Genomic DNA, 17,534 nt, shown 5'->3' with positions numbered 1-17,534 from the left:
GAAACAAAAAATTTTTTTACAATAATTTTTAAAATCCAACAATTTTTGCATTTGCCTTCTTTTGGTTATCCTTATACTATAGTACTATTTTTTTATAAACAATTTTGTTATAAATCTTTTTTTTTTTAAATAATTCAGTATGAACAAATCTTAAATAAAACACAACAATTTTGTATCTTTTGAAACACCTTACAAGTATATTATGTGGGTTTTTTCCTCACTGATTGAAATCATAACAGAAGAACATCAGCAGTTAGTCATTTGAATAATTTAACAATATAGAATTAAAATAAATAGCCTGGAATCACAATCGTAAAATATTGATGCCTGCACTCTATCGAATTAATTCCTGATCCGGCATCATGTAGCCGACAAATGACACTGCCAGCAAACCAGTCAGACCAATCAAGGCCACAGAGGCAGTGTTCGTAAAGTATTGCGAGTAAACATATCGTAAGTACCAAGCCAAGCCTATCAAAACTGGCAAAATGACATAGAGGAGGGTGCCCAAATCAATTTCCCTTCTTTCCAGCATGTGACCACCATTGCTCTCATTTGCTTCTCTTTGCTCCTCTCTATTGGGGGCTGTGTTGCCTTCTGTGGAGCCAGCTGTGTTGCTGGTGACATTCCTCGGCTGATGCACTAAGCAATGGATAACACAGTTGTCAAACAGGCCGTGCTCCTCAAGGGATGCTGTATCCCGAGCTAAAACTTGACCGTTGAAGATGAGTCGCACCAACTTGTTGGCACTCAATTCCAAATCAAAGTGTCTCCTTAAATAAAAAGTATAAATTTAATAGTTTGTAATTGTAAATATCAAAACATAGCCAAAATTGTGTGTTTGACTGTTTGTCAACTTGTGTTCTGAAAAATATTACCTCTTGAAGTCCCCAAGGGGTTCTGTTAGCCGGCCTTGCACTAGTTTTTGTTCGTCATTCAGGTACTTGAGTCTTATCCTGATACTTCCATCGGAAGTTTCTTCTTCGACTTCCATAGCATCGATTGGGCTATAATATATATCCAAATTTTATTATTGTATTTTTATTTATTTTATGAAAAAAAAAATTATAACATACGTTTGTTCTACGACGATCGTTTTACTTTCAATAGCTTCAACTCTTCGGCGTCTAAGTTCTGCTGGAGGTGTATTCTCACTACTAGTTGTAGTTGCAGTTATCTCATTTTCTTCTTTTGGTTCATCGTTCGAAATTGTAGAGCTGGCTACTTCGTCGGCGACTTCAGGCTTGAGTTTTAATTTATTTTTAGTGCCCATAAAAGAATTTAAAATTAACAAAATACCTCTTGAGCAACTTCAGGATTGTTTGGCAATTCTACTGCATTATTGGAACTGTCTGGCGGTCGAGTGATTTGTTGTTCGTTTCTTGCTGGTGTGCTCTAATAATTATTTTATTTTAAGAGTTAAATGTAAATGTGCATAATACATGACTCTAATTCTAATCTTTGCATACCTCAACTCTCCTACGTTCAAGCACTAGAACAGTCCTGACCAAAGGTGTTTCCGAAATGTTTGTTGACCACCACGCAATAAGGGCAAGTCCAACGACAAGAAGGGCAATGAAGAATTGTGTCACTTCATCTCCAACACCTTCAACCAAAGTCATCTCTTTTGTCGAGCACGACCGCTGTAAGGAAAATGGAAATTATGTATTAGGTGGGCTAATTTTATGTCGACCTAAATAATGCAACAAAAAAATACCAGATTCTGTTATTTAAGCAACAATGGTAAGCTAAAAAAGGCGGATTTCCTCGAATAGTTTGAAATCAATGCCATTGGTCGTTAATAGAATGTTTGCTCTAGACTGTCAACTTGAATAAACACTGATTTAATGACGCAAGACGCAATGAGAGTGTTTGTGCACTTGTAATCGCGGTAACCTTCTGATCGCGACGTTCCAACATTCTTGCAAAAACTTACCTTTCAAATGGTTTTAACAAAATCTCGTCGATTATATGAGGTCGATGCTATTTTAAGATAATGATTTGAAATTGCAGGGTCGATCACAACATCGTAGAAGCACGAATTAAAATTAAATTAAGGTTGAAAAATACTTTTCTATTGAATTGGCCCTCCTCCCCAACAGTCAGAAATCAGATGTTTGGTTTCCTCGATCACTGCGACATCTCGCGCTCGGTCAAGTAAATTTTGGTCCCTGGGGCGCGAAACAATATTGTTGGACTGGTTAGAATCTACAAAAGTAATTTATTATTGTTTTGTTTATTTGTCCAAATTGGTACACATCGCATCGTTTACATTAAACTGTTGAAAAAAATTTGTTTCATAAAGAAAGGAATTGTTCAGTTGGACAAAACCGGCATTAATTTGAGATCTAAAAGGACCCCAATCCGCAGCAGTGAATTTAAGCTCGTACAAAATATATGTTACAGTTTTTTGACATTTTTAGATTCATTTTTATTATCATTGTAAAATTATAATTTTATTTCTTTTGAAGTCATAAAGCATAATTTTCCCTCAATTTTTTATTCTTTTCACACGTATAATAATAAATTTTAATATTTTTACGCTACATTACAATGGCAAAAGCAGTACTTGTTTATAAGAATTTTAAGCAGCAAGAATTCGTGATTTTAAATAAAATATTTTCATATCTTTTTATTTCCCTTGCTTAAAATTTCCAAAATCAATCACTGCATGAATGATTTTTTATAGACGAGTCAGAGTTTTCATCTTCAAAATCGTCTTCATTTTCCTTCAATTGATTACGCAACAGTTTAATCTGTGCATTTTTAGTGTCTAGCATTTTTTTCATATTAAGGAAAGCAGTCGTCTCTTTGAATTTTCTTTCGAGCTCCTGTGGGAAAAATCATAAACATTTTTATATTCAACCATAATCATACCTTATTATGAAAACTCACCTGCTCTGCAAGTTTTAATTGGCATTGTGTCTGAATTAGTTTTTCTCTGGTGGCTCTCAATTCATGATCATCATCAGAAGTTGGCTCAGAAGTTTTCTGAGTATCTTTGATGGATATATTATTTTCGGCATCTTTTAATTTCTGCTCCAACTCCTGAACTTTTTTTTGAAACTATATGTGATAGTAAAAAACAAAATGTTAATTAAATTCTAAAAAATTATATAAATATTATATGCCTACAATTGCTATCTTTTCATGCAGTTCCTCAATCAGCTCATGTTGCCCTTCATCGTTTTGCTTAGCACCCAATTCTTTTTCCATTTTTTGGATCTGACAAATTTAATTTTATCTAAAAGGCCCCACAATTGACTTTTCCAACATACTTGTTGATTTAGACTTTTAGTTTCCTTTTCATATCTTGCCAAGTCCTTCTCAAGTCTTTTGATTTCAAGTTGCAATAAACCTATAGGATCATTTGGATCATCTAGCTTTTTCAATCGATTCTCCTTTGGTATAAATCCATTTAGATCAATTTCTTTCACCACCTCCAAAAGTGATCTGTATATGACTTATCAGCCTCAAATTAACTTCAACAGCAAGTAATTAATTCCATTAGCAACCTGTTCTGTAGTTCTGATAAATTAATTTCAAGCCTCAGGTGCCAGTTTTCGGCCTGCGAGAAAAGCTGCTGAAGTAAAAGGACATTCATGTGGTTTACATCCATCAACCCAGATTCAAGCTCTCCCTTCAACAACTTCCTCAAACTGTACAAAATATCCTGTACTTCGTCAACAGTGTAGGAGCTGTCTAGCAGTCTGAAGTTTACAAGATGGTTTAAGATCAATTTATTAAAGACAATTAATTTGATAATCAGCACCTTGAATCAAACACGTCTTGAAAAAGACCATCTATAGTCCGCAAATTCTGAACCCTTTGCAATTTAGTAAATGCCATGTAATTGGCTACGACGTCAGTGTGATGACTGTTTAACCCTAGATCACTCTTAAAAAAGAATTTTAAGTGAGCTTAAAAAAACATAAGCAGGTGCTTACCATTTTCTTTAAAAGTTGAACACAAACTATTTGTTTCAAATTTAGTTCAAACGCTTCTAGTATATGAGTTACTATGGTAACCAATGATCACAATAAAAAGCACCTACAGTGTTTAGGTACCAACAAAACAAGCGTGATTTTAAATATGAATAGAAGTGAACAATTAATTGAATCATTACAGATATTTATTAATGAAAATTGGAAGTCGCAACATAAAAAGTTTATCGCTTGCGACGGAGCTGCAGCGAGTTGCGTCGCAGCCAGCAGGCGCGCCTTGAACCTCCAATGGTCTGAGTGTAACGATGTCCCTTGCCCAGTCCTCTGGACTTGCGTCCAGCACTTGTCTTGCCTCGCATTTCTCTGTGCTTGTGCACAGCTCCACAAATCCAGTTGACTTTAGGATCCCTACGGATGGCCTGTAGGCAAACAAAAGTAGACTTATAAAATTGGTTCACTATTTTCATGTCAAATTTTATAAAATTTAGTTTATCAGACATCCAAGGAAGATTCTGCATTCATTGATATATCATGACAGAGGTAGGGTATATCATCATAGTAAATTGATATGGAAGTTTTTCAAAATGAAAATTCGCACCTTGTGGCTGGGGTCAAGCAAGATGACCTCGAAATATTTGTAAGTGGAATCCTGAGCAACCCAGTACGAGTTCAGCACTCTAAGACCACCACACCTGCGTCCAACACGCTCCTGCAATAAGAATAAGCATAAATAGACATTCAACTTGTATTTCATGGAAGCTGTTGCCAAGCAGTCAGCACCCAAGCAGCACAAGGCCTTTCAGGCTTCCTAGCTGGCATGATTTAATATGCCCAATTATTGGACAGTCAAATTTCAATATTTTGACTGATCAATTATTATAAATTGGGTGAAAAGTGCCTCGTTAAGAAATAAATTACCTCAGCCATGGCCTGGAGGTTACGGGTAGGCTTCAACTGGTTGACGCCGTGGCTCTTGGGCTTGCCATAGGTGCAGCCCTTGGGAACGGGGCGCTTGCGTCCACCACGGCGGATGCGAATTCTGAAGATGACAAAACCTGGAAAGCAAGAAATAAATATTCAGAATATGCCAATTATAACTAAAAAGGCCGCAGATATGCACAATTTTTATTAAAATATTTTTGTTTCAAATAATTATGTACATTACCTTGCTTGGCCTTGTAACCCAATCTACGGGCCTTGTCAGGGCGGGTTGGTCGGGGTGCACGGTGCATTTTTGTGAGCTGACGATACTGCCAACACCTAATGCGGAGCAAGAAGCGCATAACATCGCTCTGCTTCTTGCGGGACAACTCTTGCATATATTTGTACGCCCCCATGGCTTAAGTTTTGAGAAACCTGAAATTGCAAGAAATTTTGATTTATTTAATTGCGAGGGTTTGAAAGACGGAAGGTTGCTTTTTTCTGGCGATTACGTAGTATGAGAAGTGTTTATGTACATAATTATTTTTTATGTGCGACCAATGAATTTATGTCAATATTTTCAGATACGTATTCCTCGTTTAATGAAATATGAAGATCATGAGTATTTAAAATAAGTCGCTAAGTTAAAGAAATGAAATTCCCTCGTGAGCAAGCGACTATGTGGCCATGCAGGACAACACATGCAGAGTGACAATCGGCATAAACATTGTACATTCGGAAGACGTTTTATAGCCGGTATAGCCCGCATCCATCGTGTTTATTGATCTTAAACGAAAATATGAAAGTACTTTTTAGAAACTCAACAGATCTTTGATGAAAATAAGCAATGATGGACCAGAATATTTGAGATAAAAATTAAATAATTTTGGATAAACACGTACCAAGCCGGGCGAATAGAATCCTACAGAAGAATAAAAGTAGGGGAGGGCTGTGGGCGTGCCTCATAATAAGAGGGGAGAGGTGATGGCGGCAAATTTGAAGAATATCTCAAAACTGAAAAAATTAATAATTTATGTTGAAAATTACTGCTTTTTGAATGAGAATATCAAGGAAGTATTCCTTTCTAGAGAACCAGCTCATGTTTTCTTAAAAAAGGAAAAGGAAGCACAACATATTAATCCCCGAAAATTGCAGGCCAGGTAATAAATATAAATTTAGTTTACGAGTTAAAGGCAATCAAGTGCCTCTTACCAACGTTTTATATTATGGAGTGTAAAAATAACATTTTTAAGCAAATTAAATTATATTTCATTGCAGATTTAAAGCCGCATATCCTAACCGGTTAAATAATAAATAATTTAGCCACCCGCAACAGTAGAAAAAAATGTTTAGCTTCATTTTCTCACACAAAAGAAAAAAAAATGGTTGCTGATGGATAGTCTTCTGCGCTCCTTGCTTCCGTGAATATTGTTTAAATAAACCAAAAGCCTCATTTGAATTCTACAAAATACATTTTTAATTTCTAGCTTGAACTAATACATTCAGGATGCTTTTTCAACTACCAGCATTCTTGTTTATATTTAATTTTAACAGGAATTAATTTTTTACAAAGGCGATGGTTAAAAACATAGCAAAAATAACAAGGTTGAAAATTAACAAGATGTGACCATCTTTATTGTGTACAGTGTCATAACCCGAGCGCTGCAATAAAACGAGACTGGTTTCGCTAACAATCAATCATATTTTAATGAACGAAAATATTAAATGACAGTCTATGCTGGTACTTTACACGATGTAGGATTTTTTTTTTTGAAATAAATTTAACATTTCTGTTTCTTTGTGTCTATATTGTGAAGATTATAATAATAGTCGGGCGAGATGTTCCGCTGACAAAATAAATCAATTCAAGTTTCACTTTTCAGAGCAGCTCACTGGATTGAGGTTTGTGCATGCTCAGAAAACTTACGACCTCGCTCAGCCCCCCCAAACGAGGAAGACCTGAATTGACCGTTCAAAATCGTTTTTCGTTTATCTCACTTCCTCCAGCCCCCACATATTTTTATAATCAAAAATGAGGTGTCGTTGACCGTTCTTTTTCCATCTCATTTTTTGACTAACATTAATTAATAGTAAGAGCAGATTAAAAACCAGACCAGGAGCGCAGTTGCCGAGCACCCGTCCTGGTAAATAAAAGGCTCTTTTCAAAATGCCCTGTTTAGAAGGCAAAGAGCAACAGGAAGGCCATCATCAAACAGAACAGGCCCATGGCTTCAGACAAGGCGAAGCCCAAAATGGCGTAAGAGAAAAGCTGCTGCTTGAGGGAGGGGTTCCTGGCATAGCCAATGATGAGGGAACCGAACACTGTTCCAATACCAGCTCCTGTTAACATAAATGAAAAGAATTAAATTATGTTCTTTTAGAAAGTTTTTTCATAATAAATTTTCTTAATTCTAGACAAATTAAAGACCCTCAGAATTGAGGGGCACACAAACGCAGAGTAGTCTGAATTGGGTTACGGCCTCTCGACCGCCTCGCACATTGAACTAAAACGGCTGGCCACGGGAGTTTTCATCTGGCTGCAAGGGCTGCGCCTCCACCAAGAGCTAAGCACCCCCGGGATCCCAGACATAGACCCCCAACCAGTAGTTTTCTAGTCCCCCGCTCCCTTTTAAAGGGATGTCCTTCTCGAACATTATGACTGGCCATCACTCAGACCTTCCCAGGGGTAACCGACCTTGAGAGGTCAGCATTTGCCCCTAATTGCAAGCTTGCATTTGTGTGCCCAACTCGCACAAGGTCATCATAGGGTAGGAGTCTAATGCACAATTAAGATATAATTGGTGGTAATCACCTGATCCAGCGACTCCAACGGTGGCGGCACCAGCACCAATGAACTTGGCGGCGGAATCAATGTCCCTTGAGACAGCAGAGGTCTGGAAACTGCGCGCTGGGAGCTGCAGTTTACTTGGTTAGATAAAAAATATTTGAACTAGAAAGACAAAACTTGCCAGAGCAAGAGATGTGGAGGTGCTTTGCTGGCTCTGGGCAGGCGTGCTGGTGATCACGGCACTGCTGAGTGGCCTCAGGTAGGTCTTAGAGGTGGATACCAGCTGAAAACAATTTGTATATTTTAACCGGACACACAAAGATTTGATATAATCTTACCGCAGAGCGGGCAGCTGGGGTGATGAATCTTGCAGCAGCGTACATTTTGTATATTCTTGGGGGGCTTCTGGAGGGCTGAGACTAGCTCTTGACCTGTCTTAACATACAAAAATGGAGTCAAATTTTTTTCCAATTTCAGTTGCCAAAACCGGCAAGATAACGTTATGTATTATAATTGATTGATTTATGTATGTTCATATGTATGTTTAAATTACATAGGGAACATTAGCAAGAAGGAGAAAAATAAATATTGCACCCATTTTCAGCGGATCTTCAATATTAATTTTTAAGAAGATGCAGAAAACTGACACAAAAAGACTAAATTAACAGACAAAACGTTCTCGTGACGTAATTTCCATAAGCCCAGCTGCTGAGTGCAATACAAAGATTTAAATGGAAAATCTTCGCCGGCCAATTAGATTATGAAAAACGAGTACTGATATCCAAACAAGTGAACGAACACGTTCTTCACGTAACTTATTTGAGAAAATTAGTTGAAACGGACCGAAATTTCATTGATTTAATGCGGAACAATGGTTTTATTTTCCGGCGACCTTAAAATGGCCGTATTTTGTGAAAAAAGTTGGATAGCCGACCTGCGATCTTCAATCGAGAAAAAACTACGGAAAACCGCGATAAATGTTTAGCATAAACTTTAACGCTAGTTAAAAACGATAAATTCTGATTGTGTTTTGAAAGCCGATGGTTCATAATTTCAGAGAAATTTTAAGATAAAGCCGGGTACTCACGCAAGATCCGTACTCACCAGAGAACAGAGCAGAAGAACAAGAACTGGCAAAGGGGACGAGGTGAATGGTTGATTCCGCTGGGTTTCAGCCAATCAGCAAACGCCTATGAAGGGGAATTTTTTGCCAGAAGTTCTCCACCTCTCACTGGATGACTCCGCAGAGAGTCCTCCAATGGCAAAATCGCTTTCTATCGAAATTCGAGCGGAGTACAAATGAGAAGCGGAAGGCACTATCCTCTTTGTTGGCGCGAAATTGAAAAGTTTGACCCTTTGCCTTTCGTAAACATTTTCTTCCTTTGAAAGGTCACAGGTGAATTAATTCAAAGTTTAGTGTTGGTGATCTTATAAGTTTTGAAATTTTAGGTAAATTCATGTTACATGTTACGTTCTTATCTTGAAAATTTTAGAATTTGGGTCAAAAATATATTTCCATCGATCAAATTTTGGTCTAAAATTCTACCGCTGGCGCTAGGTGCTTCCGACGGGGCGTTGGGCGTTGAACGAACGAACATCTGCGAGCACGAGCACCAGCCGACCAAAGGAGCCGACCAGCCCAGCCAAGGGCAGGGACGAAACATGAACGAAAGGGAGGCATGTCAATGAAAATTGCCCACAAGAAGGTACAGAAATTGGTTGCTCTCTGCGGAGTCAATCATTGAACGATATTAATTTTTTATTCTGTTTTTTAGATACAAATTATGGCTGTGTTTTTGTTAAATACTTGTAAATTCAATGGATGCGGGCGAAGTTTTAGTCACCTTGGGGAATTGATTCTTCATATAGAAGAGAAACACATTGGTATGTTAATGTTAGATAATTTTGTAAATACATTACTGAGCGAAATTTTTTTTCTTAATTTTTTTTTATTAAATTTATTTAATTTTTTTACATTGTTCTGTTATTATAGATTATGATCCCAGGGCTATTGAGCAAAAAGAACAGCAGCAGCCAACATGCCTCCCTTTGAGCTATATCCTTCGTTTCTACTCCGATGCGGCCCGAAAAGAATATCCCAGGACAGCAAGTCCGCCGCGAACACCATCAAAAACAATAACCACTTCTCTCAACACTCCAGTAAACCCAAAAAGTCCCTCAGGTAAAAAAAAAAATTGAATTTCGCTGTGTCCATATCAAGAAATCCATTTTAAACTGACAGAAAGTGACCTGGATGAAGACGAAGCTGCCTCTGAAAGTGGTGAAGATAGTGATGACTCGTGGACCACACCAGAGGAGTTTAGTTCAGAATTTATTTTGAAAGAAGGCAGCAAGTAATGAATACACAATGAAAGCATAATTTTTTATTTTAACTATTTACCTCTTATTATTTTAGGAGTGCGTCCAATAATGTTGGCGAGGATAGGCCTTTTGTCTGTCCTGTGCCTGGATGCAAAAAGAGGTATAAGAATGTTAACGGCATCAAGTACCACGCTAAAAATGGACACAAGAAGGATTCTGGAAAGTGAGAATCTTCTATTCTATTGAAATTTGTGAGATTCTTGCTCTTTTGTCTGACATTTTTAGGATCCGTAAAGCGCATCGTTGTCCTTGTGGGAAAAAGTATCGCACAGTTGTTGGCCTTAAAACGCACACACAGGTTGCTCACCAAGCATCACCTGATGGCGTGAAGACATTGCCAGTACGCACTTCAAGTCTGGCTGTGCTCGACCAAAGCTTTACTCTGGTAGCCAAAGGGAGACAGGGCAATGTGGTGCAACTAGGAATAATCACGCCCAACCATCAGTCCTCGCAGAGTTCAACGACTCTAACTTTGACGCCAATCACTCAAAAAAGCACACAATAGTCCGTCTTCCACCAGCTAAGTGAAGTTGCATAGCAGCAAAGTACCAAAAATGCAAAACAGCTGCTATCAACTCTCTCAAGGAGGAGAATTACAATCATGGTAGTTGAGGTGTAGTTTAGAAGAAAAGTGAATAGTAAAATGTAGTCGGATTTCTTAGAGCGACTCATGTCGAATGTTAAAAGGGTTTAAATCTCGAAAAGGAAAATGCAACAATATTATACAAGAAACAATGTGCCATTCACTGGAGATAATGCTAGTTAGGAGAAAACAAAAATGATTATTGTTAGCTCTACAAAGCAGAAGGTGCTATGCCTGAAAGCTAAAATCGTATTACAAACCATAAACAGGGTCTTGGCTTTTGTTCTCTATATGCACGCTCTCTGGTCACATAAAAAGCAGCCGGGAAATTGTTGAAATGTTATGGCCAAACTTGCCCTAAAAAAAAAATTAAAAAAATACAGTAAATAATTTACTGCTTATATTTCTTTGTTGAGGAATATAAATGAAGCATATGAGCATAATTTTGCTGAACTGATGTATTACTTTGCAATATTATTATGTGTGTGCTCAAATTCTTAAAACAGCGGCTAAAGGGATTTAAACTCGATAGTTTAAAAATCCCCAATTTTTGATGATTAGAAAGGCTACAAAAAGTTAAGAACTATGCAATTGGCACCTATAATCTACACTGCATTTCCCTTCCATATAAAAAGCGTAGTCAAGAAAAATGATTAGAGCAATTCATTTCGATTCATTTATCACAACTTGCTCTGTTTTACGTACCTGTAGTCACGTTATTAGCATTTATAAATTAAAACAAGCATAGCTGATTCTAAGCTGCACACAAGCGTGCTAATTAGCAAGTAGCAAACTTTGGCTGCAGAAAACATAGTCAGTCGACAACAAAGAAGAAGTGTGTTCTCCTGAAAAAGAAATCACTCTCATAGTGGTCTAGTCTGTTGAATGTGATTAAATAATGCAGAATCAACTATTCTTATGAAGTTACAGCATTATAAAATAGTTAAAATTGTCTTGGCTTAAAAAAAGCAGTGTGTTCATAATCCAAAGGTTCAAGATTTGAAAAATAAGTTATTCAATATTTGGAGCAATTTGGAGTTATAAAAACATAGCTACCCATATGCATGAATATGTAAAATGACACTTAAAGGTTATGTAAATTAGATGTGCATACTGAATACACATTTGAATGATTTGAATTAATTAATTATTTATATTTGTATGTAACAATTATGTTACAAAAAAAACGTAACGGCAATTTTACTTAATATTATTGTGCTGTTATCTGTATAAAACATAATAGAAGCAAGCTTAATTTACAAAGCTCACTGCTCTGGCTGAAAAATTTGCGCAAGACTGCCTATCTAGTTATTTCAAATGAACATGCATAGTACGGAGAAAATTATATTGAAATATAACTGCATAATATTATATAATTACTGTGTTCCTTCTTTTTATAGCATAAAGAAAGGATGTTTTTATTTTAGGAATTCAAGGCACCGACAAATATTTTGAAGATATAGAATGTTTGCTGTTGAAAAATTCAACAAAATTGAAACATAATGTTGAATATTTGACTTGCCATTGGTAAAAAAAATAAAATAAAATAAAAATATTGAACTAGAAAATAAAAATATATAATTTCAGTATTTTCAAAATAATATTATTTATGAATTTTATATCGTTTTATATAATACAATTACACAATGCCTACTATTTATTGAAAAATAATGTAATACATAAATTATTACATTCAACCAGCATTCAAATTTAAATAAATAGAAGAAGAATTTTTGCTTTTTTATAGAAGAAACAACGATCATCCGCCGTTTACTTACGAGCTTTGAATTGGTAAAGTAAAATCAGTACACTTTGCCAGCGCAATGTATGTTTGGTACGTTTTCTTATAGCATATGATGTATTGGCGGCAATTTTTCAAATTAAAAATATGCTGCCCCCTTCTCACCAATCTTCGAAGCTCAGAAAAATGGCTGCGAACAGGAGCCATGTGGATTCTGTTGTCGCGGAGCGAAGATTGCGGCCGATTTATGGTAAATAGAGGAATTATTTTTTAATCATTTCTGGCAATAAAAAAATTTATTTATTAACATATCGAATACAAAATTTTCCGCTTAGCTAAAACCTATTGCCGCCTGGAAAATTGCTCTGTGTTTACGCCGGTTCCAAAAGCAAACAAATTCATTAATTCATTATTATTTACAAATTTTTAATTATTGGTGCCGTGAACGTCATGTTTTCTGAATGTTTAATAAAATTAAAAATGATTCAGATTGGCTCGATAATGGGAACTACAAAAAAGCCATCCAGGAAGCTGACAAAGTGCTCAAGAAACAACCTGACTTTTTGTGCGCCAAAGTATTTGTTCTTTCGAATCTACTTTTAAATTTAACTAACCAAATGAATTATTTTATGCTAGGTTCTGCGGGCACTTGCTTTGTTGAGGGTTGGAAAAACTGATGTCTGTGACTCAATTCTGGAGTCTGTACGCTCCGAAGTTCCTGTTGACGAGCCAACTCTACAAGCAATGACAATTGCCTATCGAGAAATGCATGAATGTAAGAGGGAAAAAATTGGAAAAATAATTATAAATAATTCATTGTTTCTAGTTCACAAGATATGCAGTATTTACGCCAATGCTGTTCAAAAGGAGCCATTAAGTGAAGATTTGCTGTCCCACTTGTTCATGGCCTATGTTCGTGTGGGGGATTTTAAAAAGCAGCAGCAAACGGCTATGGCCCTTTACAAGATCCGAAGCAAAAACCCATATTATTTTTGGGGTGTCATGTCAGTTGTGATGCAAACCAGGGAAGTTCCAGAGAATATGGCTCGATCTGTGGTACTACCCTTGGCAGAGAGGATGGTCGTTAAAATGGTTGAGCAGGGCAAGGTCGAGGCTGAGCAAGAAGTGCAACTTTACCTTATGATATTGGAGATGCAGGTTGGAATTTTCCTTCCATATTACTTTGAATACGTATATAAATATTCATATTCCAGGATAAGATTAAGGAGGCCTTGGAAGTGTTAAACGGACCTTTAGGCGAAAAGCTGGTGTCAAATCTGGGCTTAATTCACACCAAGAAAGCAGCTCTATTGGCACGCATTAACTGCTGGAAGGAGGCTCATTTGCTTTACAAACAACTTCTCAGAGAAGAGTATAGCTTTTATAATGGTTTTCTAATTTACTATTGATTAATCTTAAACAGTCAAGATCGGTGGAATTATTACCAAGAGTATTTTAAGACGTCTGTCAAACTGTGGAACAATACACCAAGTGAGAGATCAAGTGAAGAGGAATTGGTGCGGGAAAAATCTGAAAAACTATGGCATATCCCTGATGTCAGTGCAAAGGTTTGAATATTTTTAAATTTGAAAATATCTGTTGCATTTCCAAGCCTTGCAGGAAATTGCGGAATTCTTAGACATGCTTAGCGAAGCTAACAAAACCAGGGGCAAAAAGCACTTCAGAGCGCCATTCTTGGCCAAATTAGAACTTTACAGGCTCATGTCAAATAAAGAGATGAAACCTGAAGAGCTATTAGGTATGATTTTAATAATAGAAGTCTCTAAAAGAATGTAACCCCTTTTCTTAGGAGACATTGTGGAACTGATCAATGACTATTTTGTGCCATTTGGATTGAAGCCTTGCTGTTTCAGTGACTTGCGGCTTTACTTGCCCTTAGTACCTAGTGAAAAAGCCAGTGGACTGTTGCAGAAATTGTTTCTTTCTCATGATCTCGGTGAAAATGAACTCCCTGTTGATGTATGCTTTTTTATATTTCAATCCTACTGTCTTAACATTTTGTTTACAAATTTCAATCAGATATTTGAAATGCAGAGGCACATAAATTTGATCAAAATAGAACGCTCTCTTGGTCTTCAAGAGAATCTCAGCAGCGACAGAAAAATCAGTCTAGTCAAAGACTTACTCCGACGATATGATCATGGAGCATCTCTAGAAAAAGATGTCAACCCCACTGATTTTCCGTAATTACTATTAACTTTATCATTAAGTCTATTCAATGAATTTTTCTTGGTAGTGTCCATGATGCCTACGCATTGATTGCGTGTCACATTTTGCAAGAAATAAGCTTTGACAAGAATCAAGAGGACAAACTCGTGGAAGCTGCAGCAATATTAGAACATGCACTGAGCCTTAGTCCATCTAATTTCCATTTCAAGTTATTATTACTTCGAATTTACACACTCGTTGGTGAGTAAACTTTCATATTTTATCTATTAATTCCTTAAAAATTTCTCATACTAAACAGGCGGAGGAAGTGCATCACAGTCAATTTTTGAAATAATTGACATCAAACACATGCAGCTGGATTCTCTAGGCTGGTTGCACTGTGCCACTCTCTCTTCCACGGGTCTTCTCTACTTAGCTTCAGCTCACTGTGAAGCTGCCCTGAAATTCTTCACTGCTAATCACAAAGATGTATGTGTCCTGTCTATGCCTTATACACTTAAAAAAAAAATATAAATATAATCAAAAGTGGTGAATTAAGAAATAAATGGGGAAGGATAGTTTTGGGGATGCAATGGGCGTTGAAGCAGGTGCCATTTTTTTTTTTTTTTGTAAGACTGGTATGAAGTACCTTTTTTGAAGTCCATCCTTAAGATGGGGCCCCATGGGGTCGGCGCACATTTTCTTGGCGGTGAGGAAGAAGCTCTTTTTGTAGCCTCCATTTCCCTGACGTGCAACCCCAGAACTATTCTGTACTTTTTACTTCCATTTTTTTTCTTAATTCATACATTTTACCTTGAATACAAATGAAATGAAAGCTCCGCAATGGATCCCAGTTTTGGGAAAGAATTTGTAAAAAAAAAAAAATTGTTTTTGTCACAGAGCTTGGACCATCTGACCTATTCATATAAATATGGGTCATTTCTGAAAATTTCTGAATTCGTTGAATTTCGAGACAGACTGCACCACTCCCACCACTACATAAGATGTAGTATTGAAAGAATGCTGAGTGAACTTCTGATGCCAGCAAATCATGAACAAGCTGTAGAGGTAAAATAAATTGACGCAAAGAAAATATCATTGAATTTTCGTATATAAATTAAATTTGTGTAACAGGCGGTGTTTCGAATGGACGTATCACCAAGTGACGATAACATAGACTGGGAAAAGTTACAAGACAACCGTGATTTGGATGTTCTCATCTCCTTTGATCCAAAGAGGAAGCAGTTGTCTCAGGAGCAGGTTGAACAGACATTTGTAAGGGAAGTTGCGGTGATCAAACTTCGTCGAAATCAGCTTCGTTGCCTTGCTGCTGCCTTTGACCTTTTGAAACCGCCATCTACTGAATCTGCCAACGGCAACAATGATGATATACTGCCTAAGCTCATTAGCGAACTCTCCGTCTTCACTTTGCCTCCAGCTCCTTATTCAGGAACAGAACTAAACTACCCCATCAGGTCTAGAGCAGACGCTATTCCAAGCACAAGAAACCTCTCTTCGTTTGTACTGGCACTTCAACTGGCCTATCAGTTGTCAGAATTAAGAAGAGATGCTCAAAGTGATGATAGCAAGGCTGCGAAATTAATGGTTAACAGTCGGATATTGGCTTATTTCAGTTATGAACGTTCAACTTCTCTTTACAGACTCAACTTGCAGAAGAAACCTCTCTGGTGTGTACAGAGGCAGAAGAGCTGCTTCAAAATGATGATAGTCTGCTCACCAGAAGAAATGCTTTGGAGGCTGCAACAAATTGCTATGAGGTATTAATTTTGTTATTGAGGAGTTTGTTTTAATTATTATCTTGTTTTTTTAAGACCTTGAGCTTTATGGCTCTTTTCTGTGGAGTGTACAAAAATCTCACCCAACCGTCAACTATGCCGGGAAAGAAGGGCAAAAAGAAGAAAGAAGTCTCTGACCAAGCACAGGTAAATCAAATTTGGCAACTGAGATGTTTATGAAATTTAATTAAAATGAAAATTAATCTAGCCAAAGATACTTCAGGGACTGTCAGAATTGGCTAAGCATCTTCGTGACTGCTGCAACAAAATGCTAGACAGCATTGGACGATGGGAGACGAGAGTTGCTCTTATAGAAGAGGTTTCGGATCATTTGTGCAAATGGTCCCTTGAGGATCCTGAGGGTAACCCAGAGCACAAGCAAGTTACCGACGACAAAAATAGGAGACGAGATGAGATGGTTGTGGCAGTAGTGGCCAAGCTGAGACACAGTTACATGTCATCAGCCAAAGAACTGCAAAACTTGCTTTCCCACAAGTGCAAACATTTTGCACTTTTCACTTCATAGTTTTGTATGATCGAATACTTTAATAAGCGCAATTTTTTTCTAACTATGCTTTTTGGGTGACTATTTAGTTTGCCTTTTTTGATTGTTAAAATCAGCTAATATTGTGCCTTGGTCATTATTTTTCCTCTCTTCAGATAGGACTGTTTTAAAAACCGTTATAAAACAACAAAGTTTAGTACCATTCACCATTCCTAATTTCCTTTACCACAAAAAAATTATTTACAGGTTATTTCTTTTTTTAAAATTGTTAACTTCTTAATAGCATGCTTTATTTCATGGATATTACGCTTCATAAAGTAAAATATTTTTGTGAGGTTAAAGAAATTCAATATCATACCTAATGAGTAAAGAACAAGTTTTCATTCATTTTCCACCTAGAAAAAAAAGCAATAAACGTTTGGAATAAAATGTACATTCTATTGATTGTTTTTACATTTTCCCCTTTGTCTGCATTTTCAAAGCATATAATAATCATAATAATATAAATTGCATGCATAAATTCGCATAAATTATTAAGGTAAAAAACAACACACCCGGAGCTATATAAAAGAGTATGGTAATATTTGTTTCAATAAAACTAATTTTGAGCATAGCATAATTTGCTTCAACCATGGATCTAATTTAATTAGAGATTGTTGCTCTCGGCCTATGTATTATCTTTAATCTTTTAAAGGATTTTGTATA

The 17,534-nt window shown here is 36.7% G+C and overlaps 6 protein-coding genes across 7 annotated transcripts; 2 read left to right on the top strand and 4 right to left on the bottom strand.

The window, feature by feature from the left end:
- Window positions 1-156: 156 nt before the first annotated feature.
- Window positions 157-2,121, bottom strand: LOC132203187 (transmembrane and ubiquitin-like domain-containing protein 1). 2 transcript variants are annotated; one of them, XM_059630771.1, is made up of 6 exons: window positions 1,718-1,859; window positions 1,470-1,643; window positions 1,300-1,395; window positions 1,077-1,243; window positions 879-1,007; window positions 157-773 (listed from the first exon to the last, which is right to left on the bottom strand). In XM_059630771.1, exons 2-6 carry the CDS (start codon window positions 1,620-1,622, stop codon window positions 335-337), a joined length of 984 nt encoding a protein of 327 aa, XP_059486754.1. In that variant the 5' UTR covers window positions 1,623-1,643; window positions 1,718-1,859; the 3' UTR covers window positions 157-334. The 2 variants fall into 2 exon arrangements, with proteins under 2 accessions (XP_059486754.1, XP_059486753.1); XM_059630770.1 differs by lacking the exon at window positions 1,718-1,859 and adding an exon at window positions 1,937-2,121 and having other exon boundaries at window positions 158-773.
- A 440-nt stretch (window positions 2,122-2,561) lies between these two features.
- LOC132203785 (leucine zipper transcription factor-like protein 1) lies at window positions 2,562-3,991 on the bottom strand. Its single transcript, XM_059631807.1, has 7 exons — window positions 3,948-3,991; window positions 3,773-3,897; window positions 3,516-3,710; window positions 3,279-3,453; window positions 3,136-3,225; window positions 2,896-3,066; window positions 2,562-2,831 (listed from the first exon to the last, which is right to left on the bottom strand). The coding sequence occupies exons 1-7, from the start codon at window positions 3,948-3,950 to the stop codon at window positions 2,661-2,663; spliced, it is 930 nt and encodes a 309-aa protein (XP_059487790.1). The 5' UTR covers window positions 3,951-3,991; the 3' UTR covers window positions 2,562-2,660.
- Window positions 3,992-4,114: 123 nt separating this feature from the next.
- On the bottom strand, window positions 4,115-5,883 carry LOC132203787 (large ribosomal subunit protein eL15). The gene is made up of 5 exons (XM_059631809.1): window positions 5,768-5,883; window positions 5,110-5,300; window positions 4,863-4,999; window positions 4,543-4,653; window positions 4,115-4,363 (listed from the first exon to the last, which is right to left on the bottom strand). Exons 2-5 carry the CDS (start codon window positions 5,279-5,281, stop codon window positions 4,169-4,171), a joined length of 615 nt encoding a protein of 204 aa, XP_059487792.1. The 5' UTR covers window positions 5,282-5,300; window positions 5,768-5,883; the 3' UTR covers window positions 4,115-4,168.
- Window positions 5,884-6,471: 588 nt separating this feature from the next.
- Window positions 6,472-8,873, bottom strand: LOC132203788 (ATP synthase lipid-binding protein, mitochondrial). The gene is made up of 5 exons (XM_059631810.1): window positions 8,758-8,873; window positions 7,992-8,088; window positions 7,835-7,936; window positions 7,678-7,780; window positions 6,472-7,205 (listed from the first exon to the last, which is right to left on the bottom strand). Exons 2-5 carry the CDS (start codon window positions 8,034-8,036, stop codon window positions 7,042-7,044), a joined length of 414 nt encoding a protein of 137 aa, XP_059487793.1. The 5' UTR covers window positions 8,037-8,088; window positions 8,758-8,873; the 3' UTR covers window positions 6,472-7,041.
- A 96-nt stretch (window positions 8,874-8,969) lies between these two features.
- Window positions 8,970-11,727, top strand: LOC132203786 (juxtaposed with another zinc finger protein 1). The gene is made up of 7 exons (XM_059631808.1): window positions 8,970-9,102; window positions 9,212-9,359; window positions 9,429-9,537; window positions 9,647-9,835; window positions 9,896-10,007; window positions 10,070-10,198; window positions 10,261-11,727. Exons 2-7 carry the CDS (start codon window positions 9,333-9,335, stop codon window positions 10,538-10,540), a joined length of 846 nt encoding a protein of 281 aa, XP_059487791.1. The 5' UTR covers window positions 8,970-9,102; window positions 9,212-9,332; the 3' UTR covers window positions 10,541-11,727.
- An 811-nt stretch (window positions 11,728-12,538) lies between these two features.
- LOC132202999 (N-alpha-acetyltransferase 25, NatB auxiliary subunit) lies at window positions 12,539-17,262 on the top strand. The gene is made up of 16 exons (XM_059630407.1): window positions 12,539-12,609; window positions 12,849-12,934; window positions 12,996-13,134; window positions 13,186-13,517; window positions 13,574-13,731; window positions 13,783-13,927; window positions 13,980-14,118; window positions 14,170-14,339; window positions 14,400-14,563; window positions 14,617-14,789; window positions 14,848-15,017; window positions 15,429-15,596; window positions 15,663-16,133; window positions 16,190-16,306; window positions 16,361-16,471; window positions 16,533-17,262. Exons 1-16 carry the CDS (start codon window positions 12,546-12,548, stop codon window positions 16,848-16,850), a joined length of 2,925 nt encoding a protein of 974 aa, XP_059486390.1. The 5' UTR covers window positions 12,539-12,545; the 3' UTR covers window positions 16,851-17,262.
- Window positions 17,263-17,534: the final 272 nt, after the last annotated feature.

This window comes from Neocloeon triangulifer, unplaced genomic scaffold (genome assembly GCF_031216515.1).
Source record: "Neocloeon triangulifer isolate White Clay Creek 2 clone unplaced genomic scaffold, ASM3121651v1 ptg000017l, whole genome shotgun sequence".
Classification (NCBI taxonomy): domain Eukaryota; kingdom Metazoa; phylum Arthropoda; class Insecta; order Ephemeroptera; family Baetidae; genus Neocloeon; species Neocloeon triangulifer.
This window is presented reverse-complemented; position numbering and strand designations above follow the sequence as displayed.